General features: G+C 50.5%; 1 protein-coding gene across 1 annotated transcript in view; it reads right to left on the bottom strand.

The window, feature by feature from the left end:
• Positions 1–24,800, bottom strand: part of LOC115527301 (core histone macro-H2A.2) — a 37,099-nt gene that overhangs the window by 749 nt on the left and 11,550 nt on the right. Inside the window, exons 2-7 of the mRNA XM_030334823.1 lie at positions 17,396–17,502; positions 15,995–16,192; positions 14,722–14,832; positions 13,117–13,216; positions 8,555–8,644; positions 1,971–2,145 (exon numbers count right to left, since the gene is read on the bottom strand). Of these exons, the coding sequence (XP_030190683.1) occupies positions 1,971–2,145; positions 8,555–8,644; positions 13,117–13,216; positions 14,722–14,832; positions 15,995–16,192; positions 17,396–17,502 (781 nt within the window). The remainder of the gene's footprint in view (positions 1–1,970; positions 2,146–8,554; positions 8,645–13,116; positions 13,217–14,721; positions 14,833–15,994; positions 16,193–17,395; positions 17,503–24,800) is intronic.

Below are 24,800 nucleotides of genomic sequence, written 5' to 3' on the forward strand. Positions count from 1 at the left end.
TCTCAGCCTGGGGTTGGGGGGATGCGGCCTCTTCTTATCTTTGCTTCCGTCTCCCGGGGTCTCACTGGGTGTAGGCTGGGCCACTATGGTCTTTGGTTGTCCTCACGGGGACAGCCCGGGAGTGGGACAGGCAGGAGACGCTGTCCCCACTTTACAAGAGCCACGCTGGCTCAGTCGAAGTCACAGGGCTGGCCGGTGGGCAGTGCCTCCTGCTTGGATGAATCTGTGGTGCCTGCCTCGAGTCGAGCGGGGCTTTAAAACCACAACCAACTCAGCATTTAAGCATAGCTAGGCTTTATTAGCTCCCTCAACACTGCTTTACAATGTGGGGGCGCCTGGGTGGCTCAGTCAGTTAAGCATTCGACTTCAGCTCAGGTCATGATCTCACAGTTCGTGGGTTCAAGCCCCGCGTTGGGCTCCGTGCTGACAGCTTAGAGCCTGTTTCTGCTTCTGCGTCTCCCTTTCTCTCTCTGCCCCTCTCCCGCTTGCCTCTGTCTCTTTTTCAAAAATAAACGTTAAAAAAAAAACAAACTGCTTTACAACGTCAGATCGTTAAAGGGCAGAAATGTGCACTCAAAAGCGTGTCTTCATAATTCCTTTTTTGTGCACCTCGTGTGCCTTTCACTAACCCGTATGGACATGCCGCTGTAAGTCGGGGACTGGTGACTCTGGGCAGGGCCCTAGTCACCAAGCCGAGACGGAGCTGCCCACCAGGCTGGGCCACGGCACCAGCCTCCAGGGACACGGCCGTTGTGGCGACTGAGGGTCAGCCACCAAGCCCCCTGGGGCGGGCGGGTGCAGGACGGGCCTGTCTGATAGGGATTCTTCTCACTGGGATGTCGTGTCCTTGCGGCACGTGGTCCTGGCCACGTGGAGAATTCAGCCCGCCGTGCCTCTGGGCCAGGCTGTGGAGACCCAGCGCTGTTTGGGTTGAGACGGGATTACAGCGGGAAGCCAGGCCTCACGATTTCCCTCTCAGCCTGCCCGTAACTCGACTATAACAGACCATCTTCAGTGTGTAAATCCTGTCCGTGTTACAGACGGGCATCTCTCAAGAGAGAGGGTGTTGAAAACTGAAGCAACAGCTTGCATTGGCCACGAGTGTGACAGGAGAGGACAGGCAGGCTACCTGTGAGGACAGAGATCCTCATTACGTACCTGCTATGCTCCCAGCTGGGGTCTGTGCCGATCAGAACAATCACTTCTCCGAACTCCCAAAGCAGACCCCGGGTGACAGCCTGTCCCTTCTCTGGGTGTGTCTGCCAGGGCCTCGGCCTCCAGCCTCTGCTCCCCTCCACCCCGGCAGCGCACGAGTCCCCCGGGGATTCTGAGATGGTAGTTCTGGGCTGCGGCCTGAAACTCTGTACTCTCACGTTCCGACACAGCAGAGTTACTGGTCCACGGACCGCCCTTAGAGTAGCAAGGCCTTTGGGCCTGGTGTTTTCTTTCTTTTTTTTTTTTTTAATTAAAAAAAATTTATTTTTGAGAGAGAGAGAGAGCAGGGGAGGGGCAGAGAGAGGGAGACACAGAACGCAAAGCAGGCCCCAGGCTCTGAGCTGTCAGCACAGAGCCTGACGCGGGGCTTGAACTCGTGAGCTATGAGATCATGACCTGAGCGGAAGTCGGACGCTTAACCGCCTGAGCCCCCCGGGCGCCCCAAGCCTGGTGTTTTCTGACCACGTGTTCGGATGGGCAGCAGGCGGGGACGTGGGCGTTGAACATGGCAGGCTCTCGGAGAAGCACTGTCTCTTGCTCCTCTCTGAAGCTGCCTTTCTCTGTGTTTCGAAGGGCGGAAATTGGGGTTTTCGCCCCATCCCCTGGTCAACATGCTTGGCCGGGCCGGCAGCCCTGGGTCACGTCTTCTGGAATGGTCAGACTGGATGTGCATAAGTAGGAGGGCAGCAGGCCCCCGAGTGGGCTGGACGAGCACATTCCGAACCTCCCGCCCACCCCGAGGAGCCGCGCCTTACCTGCCGCTGGGAAACGGTGGGAACGCCACAGACTTCAGCTTCTTGTCCTCTGCCGCCGACAGGCAGTTTTTGATGGTCTCTTCGAGCTGTTCTTCACATTTGTCGGAGCCCCACTGAGGGATGTGACAGTGGATGACAAATTTGGCTGCGAGTCCGCTGGATTGGCTGACAGCGGCTGGGACAGGAGAGAGAAACACTGCGGGTTATTTCCTAGGTCTCCGCCTTCCTCCTGGGGGCTGGGCGGAACCCCACCCGAGCCTCTCAAATGACAGGAGCATTTGAGGGACAGGGAAGCCAGAGCAGCTAGCTGGGCAACGTTCCGTGCTTCTTCTTTTTTTAAATTTATTTATTTTGAAGGAGAGAAAGCACCAGCCGGGGAGAGGCAGAGAGAGAGAGAGAGAGAGAGAGAGAGAGAGAATCTCAACAAGGCCCCGCACAGCGCAGAGCTCGACTGGGGGCTCGAACGCATGAACCATGGGCTCATGACCTGAGCCAAAACCAAGAGTTGACGCTTCACTGAGTCACCCAGGCGCCCCGGGTTCTGTGCTTCTGATGGGGCCGTGCGTTTGCACTGTTGGAATTGCCCTGGACGGTCAGCACCAGCTGCAGACGGATGCGTTAAAAGCCGATGTGACTTGCCCGTGCTCTGCCACCCCGTCACTCGGCCAGGCCACCTACTGACGATGGCTCCCAGTCAAAGGTACACGCCAGAATCACCCCGGCAGCTGAGGAATGGCCTTCCCCAAATGTCCACGTCCTCGTCCCTGGACTCTGCGAGCGTGACCTTACGTGGCGGAAGGGACTCTGCAGGTGTGATTAAGTGAAGGATCGTGGGACGGGGAGGTTATCCTGGGTTAGCTGGGTGTGCCGTCAGTGGATCGCCCGGGTCCTTCTAAGTGGGAGGCAGCAAGGCCAAAGGCAGGAGAAGGCGAAGTAAGGACGGAGCAGAGCTTGGGGCGATGTGTCCAGGAGCCCCGAACGGCCCAGCCCGGAAGCTGGGAGGGGCAAGGAGCGGCTTCCCCGCGAAGGAACCCGCTCTGCCAACAACCTCATCTTAGTTCTTTCACACTGACCGTGGACTTCTGACCTCTGACACTCATCGAGAGTCGGTCTGTGTTGTCTGAAGCCACTAAGTTTGTGGTAACTGGTCACAAGCAGTGATAGGAAACGAATACAACAGCTTTTAATTAATAGATGTGTAGGCCCTCCCGCCCCCACCGGGCCCCCAGGATCCCGGCTCAGTAGGGCCGGTGCGGGACTTGCGCGTGTGTGCGTGCGTGCGTGTGCGTGCGTATGTGGTCTAGGGCCCTCCGTAAATTGAGAACCGCTGCACCACTCCGTTGCACATGCCCCCGGGCAGGACTGTCTTTCGGTCACCGAGGAGCCCGCACTGGGGGCAGGGGTTCAAAACGGGTTGTGAAGTCGACTTACACCAGCCTTGTCTCGTTGCTTCCGTTCGTGCTCCTTTTTACTCCCCCGATCCCATGCCGAGCAGTTGGGTCTGACCCACTGGCTATTCTCCGGCCACAGCCGCGTGCTACCTCCCCTAAGCCGCCCACCTTGCGGAGCTGGGGCTCCGTGCCCCTCAAGGAACCGGGTGTGCTTGTAACATAGACGGGTGCCTGCTGCGTTCTGGAGTGGTGGGGGGGGGGGGGGGGTTGGTTAGAAAGATTTAGTTGAAATACACGATGCCCGCCTAGTTTTTGAGAAGTGTTTCCTAGCAACATCCACAGTGTTGGGGAACTGATGGCTGCACCCGCCGGGTTGGGCGGATGGACACTCTTTGTGGCCCTTTGGGTCGGCCCGTTGCCTTCCCAGAGCCCCGCTGGGTGCGGGCCGCCTGACGGGTGAGTGAGTGAAGGAAATTTGCCAGCATAAATACAGGAGGCAGGGGGCGCGACCGGGTGGACTCTATGACCGTGTACATTTGCACACCAGGAGCAGAATGTCCCCGGGGCCGGAGTCCGGGGCTGTTCTCCAGAGAACCGGGGACACTTGGCATTGGTCCCACTGCTGGGGGCAATTTCTCTGAGGCTTCTCTACTCTCGTCTGCTGGCTCTTCACATACTGGGTGGATTTATTTTACATAAATTTAAAATATAATCATGTTACCAGCTGAATGGTGTCTTTTTAATGTAAAGTCATTTACAGTATTTTTTTTAATGTTTATTTATTTTTGAGAGAGGGACAGAGTGGGAGTGGGAGGGGGCAGAGAGAGAGGAAGACACAGAGTCTGAAGCAGGCTCAGGCTCCAAGCTGTCAGCACAGAGCCTGACGCGGGGCTTGAACTCCCGAATGGCGAGATCGTGACCTGGGCCGAAGTTGCTTAACTGTCAGTCAGATGCTTAACTGACTGAGCCACCCAGTTGCCCCTAATGTTTACTTATTTTTGAGAGCGAGAGAGAGAGAGAGAGTGCACACACGAGCAGGAGGGGGGTGCAGAGAGGAAGGGAGAGAGAATCCCAAGAAGGCTCCATGCTGACTTGGGGCTCGATCCCATGACCCTGGGATCATGACCTGAGCTGATACCAAGAGTCAGATGCTTAACTGACTGAGCCACCCGGGAGCCCCTAATGTAAAGTCATTTAAATAACAGGAATATGCTCCTAGATGGCAGTATTACGTCAATCATTGAATCTATTAAAACAAACCCTTCTCTTCCCTTTTGAGACCCTCGACTACACTAGATTTTGAAGCTATCCTAAGACAAGGTTTTCCCGTAGCAACTGAAAATGGACAATACGGCTTGAAGCTGTAATGATATAGAATGTTCCCTTGATGTGCCCAGGACAAGGGTTAAGGTATCTTGGGGACTGGGATGCTGAGACTTGGTAGAGGCACCAAGGCACTGATGTGGTGTCACCTGGGGAGCCACCTTCACCGGTGAAGACCTGTGCTCTGAGGGCAGCAGTGTCACTGCGAGGAGCCTCCAGAACCTTCCCTCAGGCAAGCCATCACATTCTGGAAGGCCCTGCACCTTCTCAGAGTTACCGCAGCTGAAGGGGGCTCCGGGGTGGCCCCTTGTCCTGCTGGGAAGCTGCCAATCCTTGGTCTCCCTGACACCATGATTTTCCTTCTGCCTCAGTTTCCTGCAACAGCCTCTCTTCTTCCTATCCGTCTGGGCCCGGGTCTCTTCTCGCTGCTGCAGGCGGCACTCAGGCAGCTCCTAGGCAACTACCTGCAAGCCATTTTCCTCCTCAGCTTTTCCCAACCTCTCACCAGGGATGTGCACCTCAGCCAACTTTCCGGTGCCCCTGGTTCCGAAGCCCGATTCCCCTCTTCTCCATCTGTCACTGGAAACGTCAGCTGGTTTCCTCTGACTTGTCTCATTCAAAGACCCTCTGCTTCATCTCTCCCGCTTCCCATTCAGCTTCCCAGCTGGAATCGGGATGCATCTTACGACGGCTGCCAGCCCGGACTGAGCGGAGTTATTCCAGACAGAAGTGGCATCTGCTTGTCACCTGGGGTCACTACCAAACTGGTCTCATGTTCCACTAACCTCCCTGCCTGAGGTTTCTGGGCCGCACTGGATTCGGCAGCAAATCCATAGGAGTACCAGCTTATGGCTCAAATTCTCTAGTGGGGTTTTTTTTTCCCCTCAGTCCACCCAAGGTCAAGGTCAAGATACATACTTGCTGCCCTTTCTGCGTGGTGGGTTCAAGTCTTGCTTGCTCTCGAATGGAACATTCCCAGCTTTATGTGGGCTCTCCTTTTAGATATCCCATCTTGGATGGTTATTCCTTTTTTTTTTTTTTTTAAGGTTTATTTATTTTTGAGAGAGACAGAGCACGAGCAGGGGAGGGGCAGAGAGAGAAGGAGACACAGAATCCGAAGCAGGCTCCAGGCTCTGAGCTGTCAGCACAGAGCCCGATGGGGGGCTCGAACTCACAAGTCGTGAGATCATGACCTGAGCCGAAGGCGGAGGCTCAACCTACTGAGCCACCCAGTCACCTTGGCTATTTATTCTTTCTTAATGATATATACAATTAGGGCATGTCTTATAAGGGATGGCATTTTTAAACTAAATGTCACACTGACGTTAAACCCTGATGAGCTGTCTCCCCTCTTCCAAATTCAACCTCACCAATCCCTTCTTCCAACAGAGCTACCACGGATGGGTCCCAGGCCACGGGTGCTTGGACCTAACATACCTGCCCCACTTTCTTAGCTCGTGATTATTCCTGAAGCCTTCCCCTTCCTTCTGGATTCATTTCTTTCTCTCCCGTGGGCCTTGCAGCAAAAGGGCCTGTGATTTCTGCCGCCCAGCTTGTGTGTGTCCGAACACGGTGTCTTTCGCGCCACCTCCTGAATAGTAACAGAGCGGCGTGTGGAATTTGCGGTTGATGGTATTTCCCCTGGGGGCTTTGAGGCCATTTCTTTCCCACTTCCAAGAATCCTCGGTTGCTGATGAGAAGTCTGTGGTCAGAACGGTCTTTACGTGGTCTGCCTTTCCCCTCAGCTTGCTTTGCAGGTTTCTCTTGATTTTTGAACTTCTTTATTATTATTATTTTAATTTATTTTGAGAAAGAGAGAGAGAGAGCACATGCACATACAGGCGAGGGAGGGGCAGAGAGAGAGAGGGAAAGAGAGAGAATCTCAAGCAGGCTCCGTCTCAGGACCCTGCAATCCTGACCTGAGCCAAAATTGAGAGTTGGATGCTCAATTGACTGAGCCACCCGGGTGTCCCTTAGCCATGTTGTTTTAAAATGTGTTTTTACTTAATGTTTTTTATTTATTTTTGAGAGAGCATGCGCACGAGCAGTGGGGGCAGAGAGAGAGGGGGACAGAGGATCCAAAGCAGGCTCCGTCCTGACAGCAGCCAGCCCGACACGGGGCTCGAACTCGCGGACCATGAGATCATGACTTGAGCCAAAGTCAGAGACTCGACCGACTGAGCCACCCAGGCGCCCCCAGCCATGATGTTTTAAAGACTGCTTCTCTAGCTTCTATTTCTGCCTCTGGAACTCTGTTTCTAAGTGCATTGGAGCCTCCCACCCTGTGCAGAACAGCTAGTTTTCTCTCCTTCCCACCCTGGCAGCAGTTGGTTGGAGGCCTTTCCCCACTCGTGATTGGACCTGGGGCCCAGTGGCCTGCGGCCTCGACCTTCCCTGCTGCTGCCGCCTCCCGCCCTTCTGTCCCTGCCCGCCCGAATGGTTGTCTCACATCTCCACGCGGCTCTGTCTCACAATTTTAAGTGTGAAATTCTACCATTGCTCTATGTATGGGGAGTGGTAGGTGCAATTTGAAAGGGAGGACTCACGTTTTCTCTTGACTGGAAGCCCCTTTTCTTTTCTTTTCCTTTCTCTTTTCAAAATTTTATTTGAATTCTGCCTAGTTAACATACAGTGCGATATCGGTTTCAGGAGTGGAATTCGGTAATTCATCAACTCCTACAACACCCAGTGCTCATCCCAAAAAGCGCCCTCCTCCGTGCCCATCACCCATTTAGCCCATCCCCGCCCCCCACTCCTCCATCAACCTTCAGTTTGTTCTCTATCATTAAGACTCTCTTATGGTTTGCTTCCCTCTCTTTTTTCCCCCTCCCATGAGCTCATCTGTTTTGTTTCTTAAATCCCACATAGCCCCATTACTTTTCTGGCAACAGATCTGATCACAACAGGGCCCAGCTTAAACTCTCAAATGCTGGCTCAGGACCCGGGCCTTGTCACACACGATGCCCTTACCACCCAGCATCCCTGCCCCCAGGGGTTCTTACACCCTCGCTGGAGCCTCCCCAGCTCCAGAAGGCATGGCTCCCTCCCTGTGCCCCTCTTATGTTGTCTGTCTCTCCTCCTGGACCGTCCAGTGCTTGAGGGCAGGAGTGGGTTTCATTGCCTTCGGAGCCCCGGCATCGGGACAGCACTTGGCACTGAGTACGCGGTCCCCGGAGGTGATGTGTGTGCACGTGGGGGGGACAAGGATCTGAAGTTGGAGCCACCTGTCAAAAAGTTACCCAATATCCCTGAAAAACTTGGGCAACAGTGTTCATGCACAGCAGCTCTCTTTGCAAGAGCCAAAGGTTAGAAACAACCCACCTGATGAAATGGGTCCACATAATGGAATATTATTCAGCCCTAAAAAGGGAACAAAGCACTGATGCATCCTACAACGTGGATGAACCTTGATAAGATTATATGAAGTCAGGGAGGCTAGATACCAAAGGTCACATGGCCCGTGATTCTGTTGACGTGAAATGTCCAGAACAGGTACATCCATGGAGGCAGAAAGCAGACTGGGGGTTGCAAGGGGCTGGCGGAGGGGGAAGGGAGTCACCACTGGGGGTGACAGAAGAATTGTGGGGTTGGACAGTGGTGATGGTAGGACAGCATGATGAGTGTAAGTTACCCAACAGCTTCATTCTGGGGTGATCTGATGCTAATTGCCTTGAACTCTCCAGACCCATTGTCGTCCCCAGAGTGCATGAAATGATGTACGCGGGCCTGCGCGAGTTGTCTGAGAGATGCCGACTCTCTGACTCGCTGAGGCCTATTTTGCTCGGCAAACTGATCATGCGCGAAGCACGTGGCGCTGGCGGGGAGGGTGGCGAGGCGGTGCCGGGAACACGGGCGCCACGCCGCACTTACCTTCGGCGACTTCCAAAGGGCCTTGGGATTTGCGGAGCTCCTTTACCGTTTCCAAGAACTCTTTCCCGCCAGCCTTTTCCAAGGCCTTACCTGCGGAGAACAAGGGAAGCCATGGCTGTTGTCCTTTTCAGAGTCACCGGTCACACTGTTTCGCATAGTTTCAGTAGGCCAGAAAACAGATAACCAACCGCACTTGCAAAGCAGGAATCCCACTTTGCAGTCGGGTTGCCAGCGGTCCCTGCTGGCAGGGGTCTCTGGGCTTCTGTCCAGCAGGGCTTAGATTCTAGCAAACTCTTTCAAAGGGCCTTTTTAAGGGGTGATTTGGCCATAAGCAGTCTCACGACATGAATCCTGAAGGTCATTTTTAGAAATCGAAGTACAGTTGACACACGATGTTACGTGAGTTTCAGGCGTGCAACATAGTGACTGGACAACTCTACACATTGTGCTGTGCTCCCCACCAGGGTAGCTGCCATCTGTCACCATACAGCACGGTCACAATACCATCGCCTATATCTATCTATTTAGAGTGAGCAGGGGAGAGGCAGAGAAAGAGGGAGAGAGAGAGAATCCCAAGCAGGCCCCGAGCTGCCAGCATAGAGCCCCACGCGGGGCTCGAACTCAGGAACCGTGAGATCGTGACCTGAGCCAACGCCCAGAGTGACACTTAACCAACTGAGCCACGCAGGCGCCCCTAAAGGTGAACTTTAAAAAAAATCGCGGCTCCGGTGTTCTGATCTCTGGGTTCAGGACTGCACGCTGTGTTGGTTAAATTCAGTGCCTTGGTGATTCGAAGGCCCACACGGGGGCGCATCTCACAGACCATGCACCGGGTCCTAAGCCTGGCGCCGGGCCCGAGGTGACAGCAGGAACCTCTGGGTGCAGACTCCAGGGGTCCCAATCCCATTTCACCACCACCTGTGTGTAGTGAGTCTGGTGGGCAGAGGCCAGACAAGGCCAGGGCAGCCTGCGGTGGTGTTCCACCAACCTGGGCCTGGGTTTTCAATGGAAACACGCAACTCTGAGAGGTGCTCCTCTAAGGACCTTTCTGACGGGAGAGCCCTTGGGTCTCTGATGTTAGGACAATTCTCTACTCGGTATTTCAGGACTGTGCTTCCGCGGAGGCCAAGTGGACCCCCTCAACGGACGGCAGGACTCCACCTCTGGCCAGCAGGAACCCCACGTCTGGGCGCTGGGGCTCCTCATGCCTCTGAGATGACGTAGGGCGTCTTGTCCACGCTAGGTGGTTGCTGCCCTTGGTGGGGGATGAGGCCTCTCCCCCCACGTGTTTTCATCTTCTAATGAACTTGGTGATCGCGCTGTCTGGGGCAAGTCTCAGCTCTCTCTCTTCACGGTTATGATGGTGGGAGCTGGTGAGGGAGCTTCCCACTCCCCACCCGCACCCTCAGGCGTATTTGGAGAGCCGCAGGGCGTTGTGTGGGTTATGGAGGAAAGGTGCCTGTTCCAGCAGTCAGTTTCCACTGGGGCTGGGAAGGGGCGGGGATTTCTTCACGAAGGTGCTTGGGTTTCAGTGATATGATTTGGAAATGGTAATCTTGGGCCTTCAGAGTCTCCTTCCTGGCCCTCAGACTCCCGGCCAGTGCTGATCTGCTGGGTCACAGAAGCCTGGAGAAGGCCAGGACCCGCAGCCAGCGACCCCATACATGCCGAGAAGCATCGGAAACAGGTGCATTCTGCACCTGCACTCTGCACTGGGGCCAAGGGCCAGATGGGAGCGTGTAAAAGGCAAGGCGAGCCCACCCTCTTCCCCAAAGACTCCCAAGCATAAAGCAACCTGAAATGTCGACGGGGGGACTTTCTCTCTATGGAAGCATTCCAGTGAAGAAAGGAAGGAATGCTAGAATTAGGATATGGCTCCCACCCACACAACCCCTAAGGAACGGACAAACCTGGAGAAGGAGCATCAGTGGGAGTCACCCGCCTCCTGACGTAGAATACCCCATCACTGACCAAACAGTCTTACCCCCAATTTTTGAGCCTGAATCTCCTTAGGACTCTAGATCCAACTACCAATTTATAAGAAGAACAGAGAAGAAACATGTTTAATGGCATCAGGAGCATGTAATCCATAAAATCCAGACTTGGGAAACCCTACAGGACAAATGGCCCAGCTTCTTCAAAAAATAAACTGGAAATAAAAAGAGAGAGAGAGAGAGAAAGAGGGAAAAGATATGAAAGGGGAACCGAGGGGCTATAAGAGATTCATCAGCTAATTGTGATGTGTGGACTTACTTGGATCCTGAATCAAACACATTAAAAAAACAAACAAACTGGGGGCCGCTGGATGGCTCAATCGTTTAAGTGTCCAACTTTGGCTCAGGTCATGATCTCGCGGTCTGTGAGTTCGAGCCCCGCGTCGGGCTCTGTGCTGACAGCTCGGAGCCTGGAGCCTGCTTCGGATTCTGTGTCTCCCTCTCTCCCTGCCCCCCGCCCCCCCGTCCCCACACTCTGTCTCTCTCAAAAATAAATAAACATTAAAAAAATTAAAAACACAAACAGATTGGTATTTGTGATACAACTGAAATGTGAACAGTGACCGGGATTCGACAACATTACTATTTCTAGCTGTGATGATGGTACCGTGTCGAAAAGTTATGCTGTCGAAATGTTAGCCCTGATCATTCCGAAGAGCCCACAGACACAATGACTGGGGGGTGGGGGTGGGGTAGCACGAGAGCAGGCTCGGGCAACTGGGTGTATGGGGTTTTCGTCATGCTCTTCCGTTATTTTTGTGTATGCTCGAATTTTTCTGGAACGACACACAGTGCTTTAAAAAGACTAAATCAGGGTCTTATCTGCAGGGGGTGATTGGTTTGGGTGATGGTCGTGGAAAATGGAATCATGATAGGAAGGACCCCTTCTAAACAGCACAGCAACAATAAAAAAAAAGACCGTCACCTATCAAATGTTTATGAGCCCGGCACTGTGCTAGCCTCATCCGTGTGTTACCTTATTTAACCTTCACGCTGTCCCTATGACATGGGTGCTATGGTTATCCACACTTATAGGGGGAGGAGGCAAGTGAGGTTCAGAGAGCTTGAGGAATCTGCCTAAAGTCACACAGCTTGGAGGTAATGGGTAAAATCTAGGACACAGACCCATCCTGACCCCAGAAGCCTCATTGCTGCGATCTGAGTTTTTGCCCCATTATCAGTGTTCTTTGTATCCTATTACCACCCTGTCACTTAAAAAAAGAAAACTATCGTGATTGCTTTCCTGATATAGAAATGCAAACTCTAGAAATGATAGAATAGCACTTGAAGCAGATTAAGACTAAGGCTACTGGGGGGAGTCTTTGCATACAGTGGGGGAGTTCAGGGCAGTTGACAAGGCCTGGGCTGGGTCTGAACAATGAAGAAGGAAGTTTTACAGTTTCTATATACAAGAGAAGTCCTGTTTCTCTGCATTGTGGTTCACCCTGCCCCCAGCCCCGAGGCTGTCCTATCTCCTTCTCAGCAAAGCAAGTGGCCTCTGATGCCCCCGGGGACACCTAAGTGAGCCCAGTGGCCTGGGCAACCCCCGCTCCCCCCCCCCCCCAGTCCTATCAACCCAAGGCTGAGACCCAAGCCCTGAATCCCAGGGATAAAGACCTTTTTTGCTCACTTTCTTTACTTTTTTCAATGGAGGGTTTAAGGCACTTCTGTCTTGTAAAAGTGGATAAGGTGGTGACCATTTAGAATGCCATTACTTCTAGTGTCCTTGAGAGCTTAGCCCTCCCTGTTCCTCCAGCTCGCCCGGGGAACAGCTCCCTTCCACCACCCGCGGGACAGGCTGCGATCCACCGGTAAAGTAACTCAACACACAGCGTCACAGACAACTTTCTCCAGATGTCCATTTCCTTTTTACCAAAGGTGTTCTTAATTTTTAGGCTCAAAATAAATGTGGAGGTTTACCCCAAACACATACAACAATGTTTACAGCACTACGCATCCTTGCCCAAAGTAGAAACTATGCAAACGCTGTCGATGGTGGAAGGTCACCACGTTCTGGTGTATTCCTACAGTGGAATACTGCACGGCAAAGAAAATGAACGAACTGCAACCACGCCCAACAATACGGGCGTGTTTCATAGATACAAAGTCGAGCAAAAGATACAAACAAAGACGCATCGCATGGTTTCATTTATATCAAGTCCAGAACAGACGGCAGCCATCTGTGCTGGGAGGGGACAGGACAGCGGTTACCCATGGAGGGAATGGTACGAGGGATGGGGGAGGGAGGGGATTCTGGGGCGCCGATAGGGTTCTGCTTCATGATCAAGGTGCCGGTTACACAGACACGTTCACTGGGAGGAAAATTTGTCAAGCTGTGCACTAACGATCTGTTTTTACATGATGCGTCCGCGAACATTTCAAAAATATATCCAGATTAAAGACAAAATTAGTTACTTTCTGGTAGTGCCATCTAATTACACCCAAAGGATGGAGTGTGATGTGGTCCCCCATGTAGAGGAGATCTGGTCGACCACGGCCAACTTCACAAGAACTTGCCCGAACAGTGGGCTCGCCTTTGGAACCTCTACCGAATTCTCAGGACCTTACCTATGTCTTCCTTGAGGTCAATTTCGGCTGTGGTTGGGTGGACAATGCCCTCCACTCTCATGGAGCCAATATGGCTGATGTCACTCTGGGTCAGGGAGAGCTGCGTCAGGAAGGAAAGACGGAGAGTGTGGGAGAGATCAAGTCCTATTAAAAGTCTTCATATTTTACCTCCCATCTGTTAATTCTCTCAGTTATTTACACTGAATTGTCACCATAAAGGGCCGCGGTGGGAGCGACCGTCTCGGGGTGTTTGGTCTTCCGGAAGCTCTTCTGAGCCCAGTGGATTTGACTGTCACACTGAGCATCAAATCTGTCTCCTCTTCCGGGAGCAGGAATGGGCCCTCCCTGTTTCTTCCTTTCCCTCTAGCTTATGCCTCCATTTCCCAGTCCAGATGGCCTTGGTGTCCGGTGGCATGTGGTCTGAGCAGTTCCCGCCAGGGAAGCCTGGGATGGCTCTCCCCGGCTCCCCTCAGGCCCCTGCATTCTTCCCAAAGCAGGGGACAGGAACATGTGGCCGACGACCCTGATGTCCCCTCCGGGGACAGGGATGCGTGGCCGACGACCTGGCTCGAGAATAGTGGCGGGCTCTAGGATTCCAACTTGCCTATGTCTGGCCACCCTGCCTTTTGGGGACCACACTCTTAGGGCTATGCTTGTGACAGGGCGCCTTGCGCGCTCATAACTGAGTGGAATGCAGAACATTTTCCCTCATCTCCCCGTGCGAGCGTGACAGTTCGGTGTCCCTGAGACAAGCCAGAGAAGGCCAGTTACCATGCGACCGCGGCCAGCCCCTGGAGGGGACTTCAGCTCCACACCTTTGCTTTCCTGCTTTCACCAGTGAAGAATTAGGAACCCACCACATACACACTCTTTTGTAACACGCTCATCCCAATGGCTTCTCTAGAAGTGCATCCTATTATCATGCTGTGAACACTCAGCCACCAGAGGTATGATTAACTGACTGTTGCCTTGTGTATCTTATTTCAGCCCCATTTGACTTGGTAGATAAATTGTCTGCTCCGTAAACTGTATGCTAGTGGGAATGAATTATTTGCATGTCCGTCTGGGCTGCTGCTATGCTGCTGAAGGCTGTTCAGATGTATAGCCCGCTTGTCCTCTTTCTGCATTCCAGAAAGGCAAACAGACTGAATTATTGGCAAATGATTCATTTCTAACACCAGGGATATTCAGGAAACGTAGATCTCTATTTTCTTGCCCTGATACATTACATCGAAACACGCAAGGCTGGCCTCCCAGAGTCGTTTGAGAAGGTTAGCTAAGGATGTGTGGGGCAGGGGCAGAAATGAGTGGGGCGCTGGGGAGTTCCCGGCCACGATGCCATTCTATGGCCTGACCGGGAAGATGGCCTATGCTTACCTTTGGCTGACCGGCGCCGGCATGAATAATTCTCGGCACTAAAGCGTTTGTTTACTCTCACAATGTAGACGCTGCCATAGCTCTTTAGTGTAAACGTGAATAATTCAAGACCGGAGTGAAAGTCGTGTTAGGGGAACGAGGGATGAAGGAAACATCATTGCCTGCAAACGGTAGGTTATAAAAATGCAACAGTGTTTTACTGCAGCACATGACAATTCTCTTTATTACCTTCTGCCCTAGAACGAGGCTTTTAGATGACAGAATGGTGAATCCGTCCCCCGGCCCATCTTCGGAGGTGGAATTTGAAGTTCCTTCTTTATCGCTGTCCTTTGGTTTGGACTGTTGGTAGAAATCAGAAGGACAGGTGGGAGATAATTCAGGAAAAGCCCAGAGTGGCTTTATCAAGCCCTCCCTATGGCTATCACCACCTTGGATATGAAAGGAAGTGGCGGGTGTTATGTTCCTCCGTCCTCGATGGAGGGACGCAAGGGAGCAATAGGAGGGAAAGAGAAGGGCGTAGCCCAAAGTAAAGTGTGTTCAAGAGGTCCACAGGCGTGTGTAGTCCTTCCTCCGACTGGACACAGGTACACCGTCGTTCTTTGCAATGCCTGCAGCTTAAGATGGCAAGCGTCGGAACCAAGTGGGGTCATTCATAGCCCACTGTTCAACCTCCCTTCTCCCCAGGATTTCCTTGGGGCACAGAGGCAGTGGCGTGAACTCTTACACATCTTTTGTGTTATCGCGGAGGTCTGCGGAATGGAAATTTGACGACCTTTGTGGCAGCGCTGTCTACTAGAACCTTCTGTGAGCACGGAAATGCCCTCTGCCTGCTGAGCACTTGAAATGTGGGTGGCGCAACCAAGGAACTGAATTTTGTTTTAAAATGTCCCCACACGGGCTCTACACTGTTAGTGCAGAGTCCAGTGCGGGGCTTGAACTCACAACCGGCAAGCTCATGACCTGAGCTGCTGCCTAACCGACTGAGCCACCCAGGCGCCCCCAAGGAACTGAATTTTTACTCTGATTTAGTTTTAATGAATTCCAATGCAAAGAGCCGCACGTGGCTAGTGGTTTATCGTGGTGGCCAGCTGATGAAAGCATCTCTGAGCTATAGCTACCTAGCACGTGAGGCTGTCCTGAACGCCTGAAATCCCACTGGCTGAACCCAGCCGACCATCTGGGGGAGACAGACAGTCTGTGACAAACACAGACTGGAGCTCTGAAGAGAAATACAAAGCAGAGTTCCAGGCTATCATCTCTCCCTTACGATTTTGTCGGGGGCGGTGGAAGCATCTGGAAACATGAAGGCCACCCATGCTTTGGGTTTGGAAACCTCTAGTAGTCCCTGCTTGGTGATTTAAGCTCTAGTCTCAGAGGCCCTTTACCATTTTCTCCCAGTGGGGGGAGCCCCCAGCCCGTCAACAATGATGGGGACTCTGGATGCTTCAACCTTCTCCTGTTCTCTGAGCATCCCTGGCTCACACAGGCAACCCAGGCTCACCTTTTTGGACGTCCGTGGTTTGGCAGCCTTGGATTTCTTGCCTCCCTTCTTGCCTGACGCCGCCTTCCTTCCTCTTTTCTCTGGGGGAGGGGAGAGGATAGTTTCCGACTTGCCTTTGGTCCCTCGCTTTTTGGCCAGCAGTTCGGGATGAATTCTGGGTAGGACACCTCCACTGGCGATGGTCACTCCTTTTAGCAGCTGAAGAGAGAAACGCGTGAGCTCGGGCAGCCAAGAGCTTGCTGGTTCTGGATTTAATACAGTTCTAACCAATGGCAAAACAACTGTTAAATCTGGTCTTTGCTTTCCCAAAGCATGATGGGTGGTTTAACTAGCTTTCCTGTTCCACTGGTAGAGCGAGTCTCTGTAGGTATCATGGCATCCTATGGTCTCATACAGAAAGCAAAACCAACAAGGGAAGATGAAAGGGTAAGGAGGCTGAAACCAGGGCTGTTGCTCAGGGAGGGAGCACAGCTTGACAAAACTGGGTTCAAAGGTCAGTGTTAGGGCTAGACCCAGTTAACAACAGACCTCCACACTCTTGATCACGCATTCCATCAGTAAAATGTGTTTGACCATGCACCTCTCAATTAATACGTTTACTTTCTAAACAATTGACATGTACTACTGCATTAATATAGTCTGCGCATCCCCAAGTAGTGCCTGTCTACAAGGTCTACAACCAGGGCGGGTCCATGGACAGAGTTACTGTCAGGGTCAAGAGAGATACAGGAATTGCAAGGAAGAGTCCAGAAACTTTTACAGCAACCTGACAGAGGTATCGTAGATCTATTGGATCTAATACCAAAAGATTGTGGCTTGTGGTTGGTATGTTGTTTTTTAAAAACTTTTCTAGCGATTATTTTTTATTGTATTTTTGGAAATTATCAGTCCACGATGGATTGGAGATAAGAACTGATTCTTCACATCACACCCAATTTGAAAAGAACAAGATTAGAATACAAATTCTTGGACTATCTATTGACTATCTAGCACTTCCTGGGAGAGGCATTCATGGCAACTTTGGAGTTAGTTCCATAATAAAGAGAAGATTCTCCTGCCCTCATCAGAATGAGTTGTCAACGATGTTTGCGCGAAGAAATCATGAACAACATATATGCACGGCACCTTCCCCAGCTACACGGAGAGCTTGCTTTTAGAGAGGACAGGAAGGTCTGGAAAGACCCAAATATATAATGGGTCATTTCCAGAGGCAATTTTATTTTCTATCTGAATGATATAGCTAGCGGGATTTCTTCATCTCTTACATGATCTGGAAAATTTGTTGTATTAATGTGATTGGGAACTGTAGCAGGAATGACTTATAACCAACGGGGTCCGCATGCAACAGTGTGTTTGGCAAACCCATTCTGCGGCTTGTGTCCGTGCTTCAGACAGACCTACCTGATTGAGTTCCTCATCGTTGGCAACTGCTAGCAGGATGTGTCTTGGGGCTATCCGGGCCTTCTTGTTGTCCCTTGCGGCATTCCCAGCCAATTCTAGAATTTCCGCTGAAATCACAAGAGGGAGTTAATAGGCAATCTACAGAATGGGGTCTGAGGTTTTTGGAGCTTTTCTTTGGAAATGGTCTCTGAATTGGATCACATTTATTCGTTTGTCAGTCTCATGTCTGGGCCTGGAAAGAAATCCAGAATGCTGGAAAGAACTCAGGTTCCAGATGAGTAAGATATTTAAGCAAGACCTGATAGACGATCCTGCGGCAGTCTTCGAGTTGCCCTCGACATTAATTCTGCGCCATCTTCCTTAATATTTGGACCTCTGATTTTTTTTGTTGAGCCCATAAACACAGGAAGGAAGACAGGATTTCCCAACCTCCCTTGTTGAGAACTGTGGTCATGTGATTACGTTCTGGCCAATGAAAGACAAGTAATTATACTGTATGGTGCTTCCAAAAATGTCCATCAATGAAGGGAATGTACCTTCTTCCCTTTCTGCTGGCCGACTGGGGACGTGATGGCTGGATCTGGCCAAGAGGAAGAGCAAGATAGAAGGAACTGGAGTTTCTTATGATGGTGGTGACTCCTGACTAGACTGTCCTTACTCCCGGGCGGTCTTCTATCGACTTATTTTGTATGAGGAGAGAGATAAACTCTCTTGTTTAAGCCACAGGAGTTAATTCTTGTTAAGCAGGAGTTAATTCCGACCAATACAGAGCCCTAACATAGGACCTGAGTTTCTTTTAGCCTAAGGAGAGAGGGCCATAGTGAGGTAGGTTAAAGTCTGTCTTTGGCACCCATTGGGACCCTTTTTAGAATCTCCCTTTCTTCCTTGCTTGGTGCCCTAGGTCCCTCCTGTCCTAAAGGAAAGGGATGGGAAAAACTAACTTGTACCGTGGGGTGAGGATATGCTTAGCCCAGAAAGTGAATTCTGAACAGGGATACCTACGAAGCCTGGAAAGGAAGGTATTTCGGGCTTGGGGGGTTTCCACATATCCCTTAGGATCTAAGCATGACTAAGCACGTTTAAGAAACATGTCATCTGATAAATGTAAGAGTTGAGGGGTGCCTGGGTGGCTCAGTCGGTTAAGCGTCCGACTTCAGCTCAGGTCATGATCTGGTCGTTCATGAGTTCGAGCCCCGTGTCCGGCTCTATGTTGACAGCTCAGAGCCTGGAGCCTGCTTCGGATTCTGTGTCTCCCTCTCTCTCTGCCCCTCCTCTGCTCATGCTCTGTGTCTCCCTCTCTCAAAGATAAAATAAAAGATGAAAATAAAATTAAATTAAAAAAATAAAAAAGTCGATAAAGAAGAATTTTCCTGAAACTATTTTACATGTCATCAAAATTTGTATTTATTTATTTAAATTTTAAAAATAGTGTTTATTTATTTTTGAGAGAGTGCAAGCAGGGAAGGGGGAGAGAGGCGGACAGAGGATCTGAAGCAGGCTCCAGGCTCTGAGCCGACAACGGAAAGCCTGCTGTGGGGCTCGAACTCGTGAACCACAAGATCATGACCTAAACCGAAGTCGGACGCTCAACCGACTGAGCCTCCCAGGTGCCCCTGTTATCACAATTTTTAGTCAAAATTTAAAAAAAAAATCTGTAGACTTACCATCTGTTTGTTTTCCCCTTCCTCCTCTGTCTCCTATTTCTTTCCTCCTCAATTTCAGAGGGATGTTCTGCTAATCAAATTTGTCTGCCTTCAAAAGTATTAATGAGCCCTCAAAGAAAAATTCTTTCCCTTAGAAAACTAGAGGCAATGTGCCAATGTGTTGTCTCACTGATAATGTGGTGGCAAAGTGTGTGTGTGCGTGCGTGTGTGTTGGGAGAATTTGCTGGTACAATGGCATAAACACTAAGCCCTAAAATTAACAGGCGATTCCGTGTGAATCTTCACAATCAACCTAATTTCAAATAAATAGCACATAAAATTGCCATCACTCATAAAAATCTATGGCAATAAAAAACTGCCTAAGTGTGCCGTATTAACTAAGCAAATGTGATTAACAAAAAATTAGAATAAAGTAAGCATTAGAGTTAAATATTTATATGGAATTTCCATAATGGAAGGCGCTAAATCACTGCGAATTCACTCTCACAACATCTTTTCCAGATTATTAAGCAATGAATATTGTGTTTACCAACAATCCATTTATTTTTTTTTTTATTTTTTAAAAAAAATTTTTTTTTAACGTTTATTTATTTTTGAGACAGAGAGAGACACAGCATGAACGGGGGAGGGGCAGAGAGAGAGGGAGACACAGAATCGGAAACAGGCTCCAGGCTCTGAGCCATCAGCCCAGAGCCCGACGCGGGGCTCGAACTCACAGACCGCGAGATCGTGACCTGGCTGAAGTCGGACCCTTAACCGACTGCGCCACCCAGGCGCCCCATACCAACAATCCATTTATACGGTGACGGTGACATTTTCTGAATCAGAGCCTGGGGGGCCGTGGTTTGAGAAGTGTGGGCATACTTGTTGGGACAATGGGATAGAGTATTTGAAATTCATGCCCCATTAGAGCATCTGGTTGGCTGCATTCAAGCTGCTGCCCAGCCCTTTCCTTCCCTTAAAAGAAGGGTACGCATCATGGAGAATTGTGGCCATAAAGCTCTCACAAATGGGCTTCCTTTTCTGACTCTCGGGTAAATGTGCAGCTCCCCGTTGTGCCCAATAAGAAGGAGTTATCTGCCCCTGCCCAGCTTGGGGGTCCCACACCTGGGAGGAAGGAACACTCACCACACCTGGGAGGAAGGAGCACTCACCACACCCGGGAGGAAGGAGCACTCACTCTTTTCTATTCTAGATTGGATGGGGTCAAGGAGCCTCCCAATTTTAAGCTTCTGAGCGACTGAATTTAATTTAGCATCTTGGGCTATCACTTTCCGGCCTGTGTCACCTGCCCTGAGAGGAAGACGTTAAGCATCCTGCTGAGTTCCTCAGATTAGCTGTCAGCATGAGAGGCAGCGCTAAATGGGAAGCCTTACAGATCTGGAGCCTTCGGGAAGCCCCCGGGGTCAGGTTATTTTCAGCCTGACAGACGGAGGCACGGACACTGGATTCACAGATGGACAGTCTGCCGGAATCAAAGGCAGCTCGGCCGGAGACGAAGGGCGGTGATTCAGCAGGCAGACCCACGCGGGGCACACAGGCAAGGCTCGGCGGGAGGCCACTGGGCTTCTGGACCTGCCCTTCCGAAATCAGTTATAAGAGAGAAAACCTTGATTCTGTGCTCTAGTGTAAAAGCAGAGGTAGAGGTTTTTTTCTAGGAAAACTTAAAAAAAAAAAAGTTTTTATTTATATATTTAGAGGGTGGAGGGAAGGGGCAGAGACAGGATCGCACGCAGGCTCCACGATGACAGCACAGAGCCTGAGGCGGGGCTCGATCTCATGAACCATGAGATCGTGACCTGAGCCGAAATCAAGACTTAACCGACTGAGCCACCCAGATGCCCCAAAGAGAAAAACTCTTTAATAATACACAGCTGAAAATCTAGATCTGGGAGTTCTCTTCTCTGCAGGATGTTTAGTCTGGACACGCCTTGGGACAAGGACTTCACGGTTTAAATGTTTGAAATAACAATCACTATTAATATTTTTCCGATGTCATGATGACAAATATAGTCACAGGAACTGTTTACAGTAGTTACAGTCTCGAGTGATTTTACTGGTCTTGAGAGCACAAGTACCCTTCTGCTGGCACTCAGTAGGAAAAACGGATTTATAGAGCCCAAAGGTGTTTTGCTGAAAATTCTGTGAGAAGATTATTATTCTGTTAACTGGTGGAGATTTCCACGGAAGTCTATATTCTCGGAAGTCACACCTCCAGCTATAGGAAGCATCTGGAATACAGCTTAGAATTTGGTAGTAAAAAAAAAAAGAAGATTTCTCTAGCCAAAAGGGATGTTGGAAAGCTCATCGTGCACATAATTTTGGAAGAGCCGTGTCCTCTCATTTTGTCCAGGATCTAAAGCAACGTTAGACATCCCGGCCCACAGGACATGGGAGACAGCACAGCAAATGTAGGGCTGGGACAGGAGGCACGGAGTGGCCGCTCCTTCAAGACTGTCTCCTTCCTTAGCCCCTTCTTTCTTGCCCGTTTGCCCATGAGGTGACGGTGACCCCGAGGACCATCTGGGCCCTCTGGTCTGCTCAGGCCACGCAGTCTTCTGGGAAAACCCATCCATTCATGGCTCGAGCCACCCTTGCCCATGTTATCAGATCTGTACCCCCTGCCGTGAGGTCACCTGGACAGCCTCACCTGGTGTTCCACAGGTCAATCAAACTCACCGCATCCCCAAATCCAAATCATCCCCCTTGGGGTTGGCACACCATTCGCACACAGCTCCTACCGGAGACCTGAGAATCAATCACACACCTTTGGCCAACTTCTCCACACCTATTGCCATTACTTGAGTTAAGGCTCTCTTCTCTTTGAGCCCAGATAATTGGAATGGCTGTCCAAGTGGCTTCCCCGCCCCCATTTTTGTCCTCCTCCAGATCCATGGCAGAGAGGCCACTGCTGGCCCATAGGTGCCTTTGTACAAATTAGAAAAAGACATTCCTTCTGCCAGATGCTTTACTTCTCTAGAACAATACCCTTTACTGCCATCTGCCGGGAATGCTCGTAATACACATACAAATCTTTGAGATCCGTGATGCGAACGATACTCCCTTCGATGCGTGCCCTTGCACAGTGTACAACCTGCACAACCATACGTGTGGCCCCGGCTGCCAAAGGGATCTTTTCAAAACATAAATATTATAAATGAAAATCGTTAGATAAAAAAGTGTTTGTGTTAACTGGGTAGTCCCAATTGTCTGAAATGATGTCAACGAAGGTCTTCTATGTGGCACAATGACTTAAGTCACCCTGAGATTCAAGCTTTTTAAAAAACCTATTTATCCTTTCAATTAAAAAATGTTACAGAACATTTTCTCACCATAAAAACGGTTTCAATTCTTCATTTTCAACATCTTACATTTACGTTGTATCTATTGGTGGTAAATACAAAATTATTTCCCAGAATTTCGGGCTTGCTTTTTTAGTCCATTTTCCCTCGCTAATACTGGAGACGTGCACTGGATCAACGTTTTACAGATCGACAAAGTAAAGTATGAATGTGCTGTCCGTTCTGGGAGGCTTGGGACGTCTCAGGTGGAAAGGACGTTCTAGATGAACGGTCCAGCATGTGCCAGATTGTGTCACCTCCTCCTTTTTTGGGGACTAGACACACCTCATGGCTCTAACATCAGGGTGATGTGTGAACCCAGGCCCAGCCAGGAGGCCAGTCTGGAGAAATCAGGCAGGCAAACTGCTCTCTCTCACCCAGAGTAGCTGAAAATTTGTGCAACTTTCTTTTTCGGCTAAGTAAGCCCCCCACCCCCAAGCCTTCCCTTACTGGCCGTTCATGTGGCCCTAGGTTCCCTTTCTGAAGCACTGAGGGGGAGAGAGGATCTTCAGAGACCCCAGTCATGAATCTGAAGGGAGTGGTAAGCTGGCCACGGGAAATCGCCGACCCAGGCCTGGTCGACCCTGTCCTGGCCCGCTGCCAGGACATCAGCGGGCAAATTCCAGGTCGCTGCTATTGACATCAGGGGCAGGAGGTAAGAGCGGAACAGTGCAACTTAAAAGCTGCCTTAGGAGGTTCAGCTTGGAGAGTCGGCGAAGGTGATGCTCTACGTGGAGGAGGAGGGTGTCTGCCAGAGGCCGATGGGACGCTGTGGTGTGCTCATCTGTCCCCGGCAGCCCCTCTCCTTCTGGGGGCCTGGGGAGGGACCTTCCCCCCTGACCAGAGCCTCCAGCCAGCTCTGGGGTCCCCGGGGGCCCCATCTCCCCGATGAGCTCCTTGTCTCCGGCCTCTCCCCCTCTGCCAGGGGAATCCCTCTGGTAGGCTGGTGAGGCCTGTGGGCCCCTTCTCAGAATAATGGCGGCTCTTCCTTTCATTGTGGTAAAACAGGCGTGGCATGAAATTGACCATTCTGACCATTTCCAGGCGAGTAACTCAGTGGCATTCAGTAATTCACAATATTGGGCCACCATCACCGCCATCTACCTCCTGCCCTTCATCTTCCTTAAACCGGAAGCTCCATGCCCATCAGACTCTAAGGCCCATCCCACCCCAGCCCCCCTCGGCCCCTACAGCTGCCGCTCTCCCCTCTGTCTCTTTGCACTTGACTACTCTGCTGGCTTATTTCCATCTCCCTTTGCACAAAGTCTTCAAGCCTCATCCATGCTGTAGCACGCGTCAGAATTTCATTCCTTTAAAAAAAATTCTTTTCAAGGTTTATTTAGTTTTTGAGAGAGAGAGAGAGAGAGAGAGAGAGAGAGAGAGAGAGACAGTGGGGGAGGTGCCGAGAGAGAGAGGGAGACACAGAATCGGAAGCAGGCTGTGCGCTGTCAGCCCAGGGCTTGACGCAGGGCTCAAACCCACGAACCGCGAGATCGTGCCCTGAGCCGAAGCTGGACGCTTAACCGACGGAGCCTCCCGGGTGCCTCAGACTTTCATTCCTTTTTATGGCTGAATGATATTCCACTGCGTGGATCCACGTCTTGTTTATCCACGCATCTGGTGACACTCGAGTTGTTTCCATTTTTTGGCTATTGTGGTAATGCCGTATGAATGTTTGTGTATAAATATGTGTTTAAGTCTCTAATTTCAATTCTTTTGGGCATATACCTAGAAGTGGAATTGCTGGGTCATAAGATAATTCCATGACTCTTTAACTTCTGTTTTTAATAAGCATTTTCTTTTAATTGCAATATAGTTAACATACAGTGTAAAATCAGTTTCAGATGTATAATACAGTGGTTCAACAAATCCATATATCATTCAGTGCTCATCACAAGTGCACTACTTAATCCCCAGCATATATATTACCCCCCCACCCCCTCCCCTCTGGCAACCATCAGTATGTTCTCTATAATTAAGAGTCTTTCTTGGCTTGTCTCTCTCTTCTTTTTGCTCATTTGTTTTGTTTCTTAAATTCCACATATGAGTGAAATAATATTGTATTTGTCTTTCTCTGGATGACTTATTTCACTTAGCATAATACTCTCTTGATCCATGTCGTTACACATGGCAAGATGTCATTCTTTTTTATGGCTGAGTAATATTCCACTCTGCGTGTGTGTGTGTGTGTGTGTGTGTGTGTGTGTGTGTGTATCTCACCTCTTCTTTATCTATTCATCTATGGATGGACACTTGGGCTGTTTCCATACATTGGCTATTGTAAATAATGCTGCAATAAATATAGGGGTGCATGCGTCCCTTTTAATTAGCGATCTTATACTTTTTAGGTTGTAGAGTCATTCTATTTTTAACTTTTTGAGGAATCTCCATACTGTCTTC

The sequence above is a fragment of the Lynx canadensis genome, chromosome D2 (genome assembly GCF_007474595.2).
Source record: "Lynx canadensis isolate LIC74 chromosome D2, mLynCan4.pri.v2, whole genome shotgun sequence".
Lineage (NCBI taxonomy): Eukaryota > Metazoa > Chordata > Mammalia > Carnivora > Felidae > Lynx > Lynx canadensis.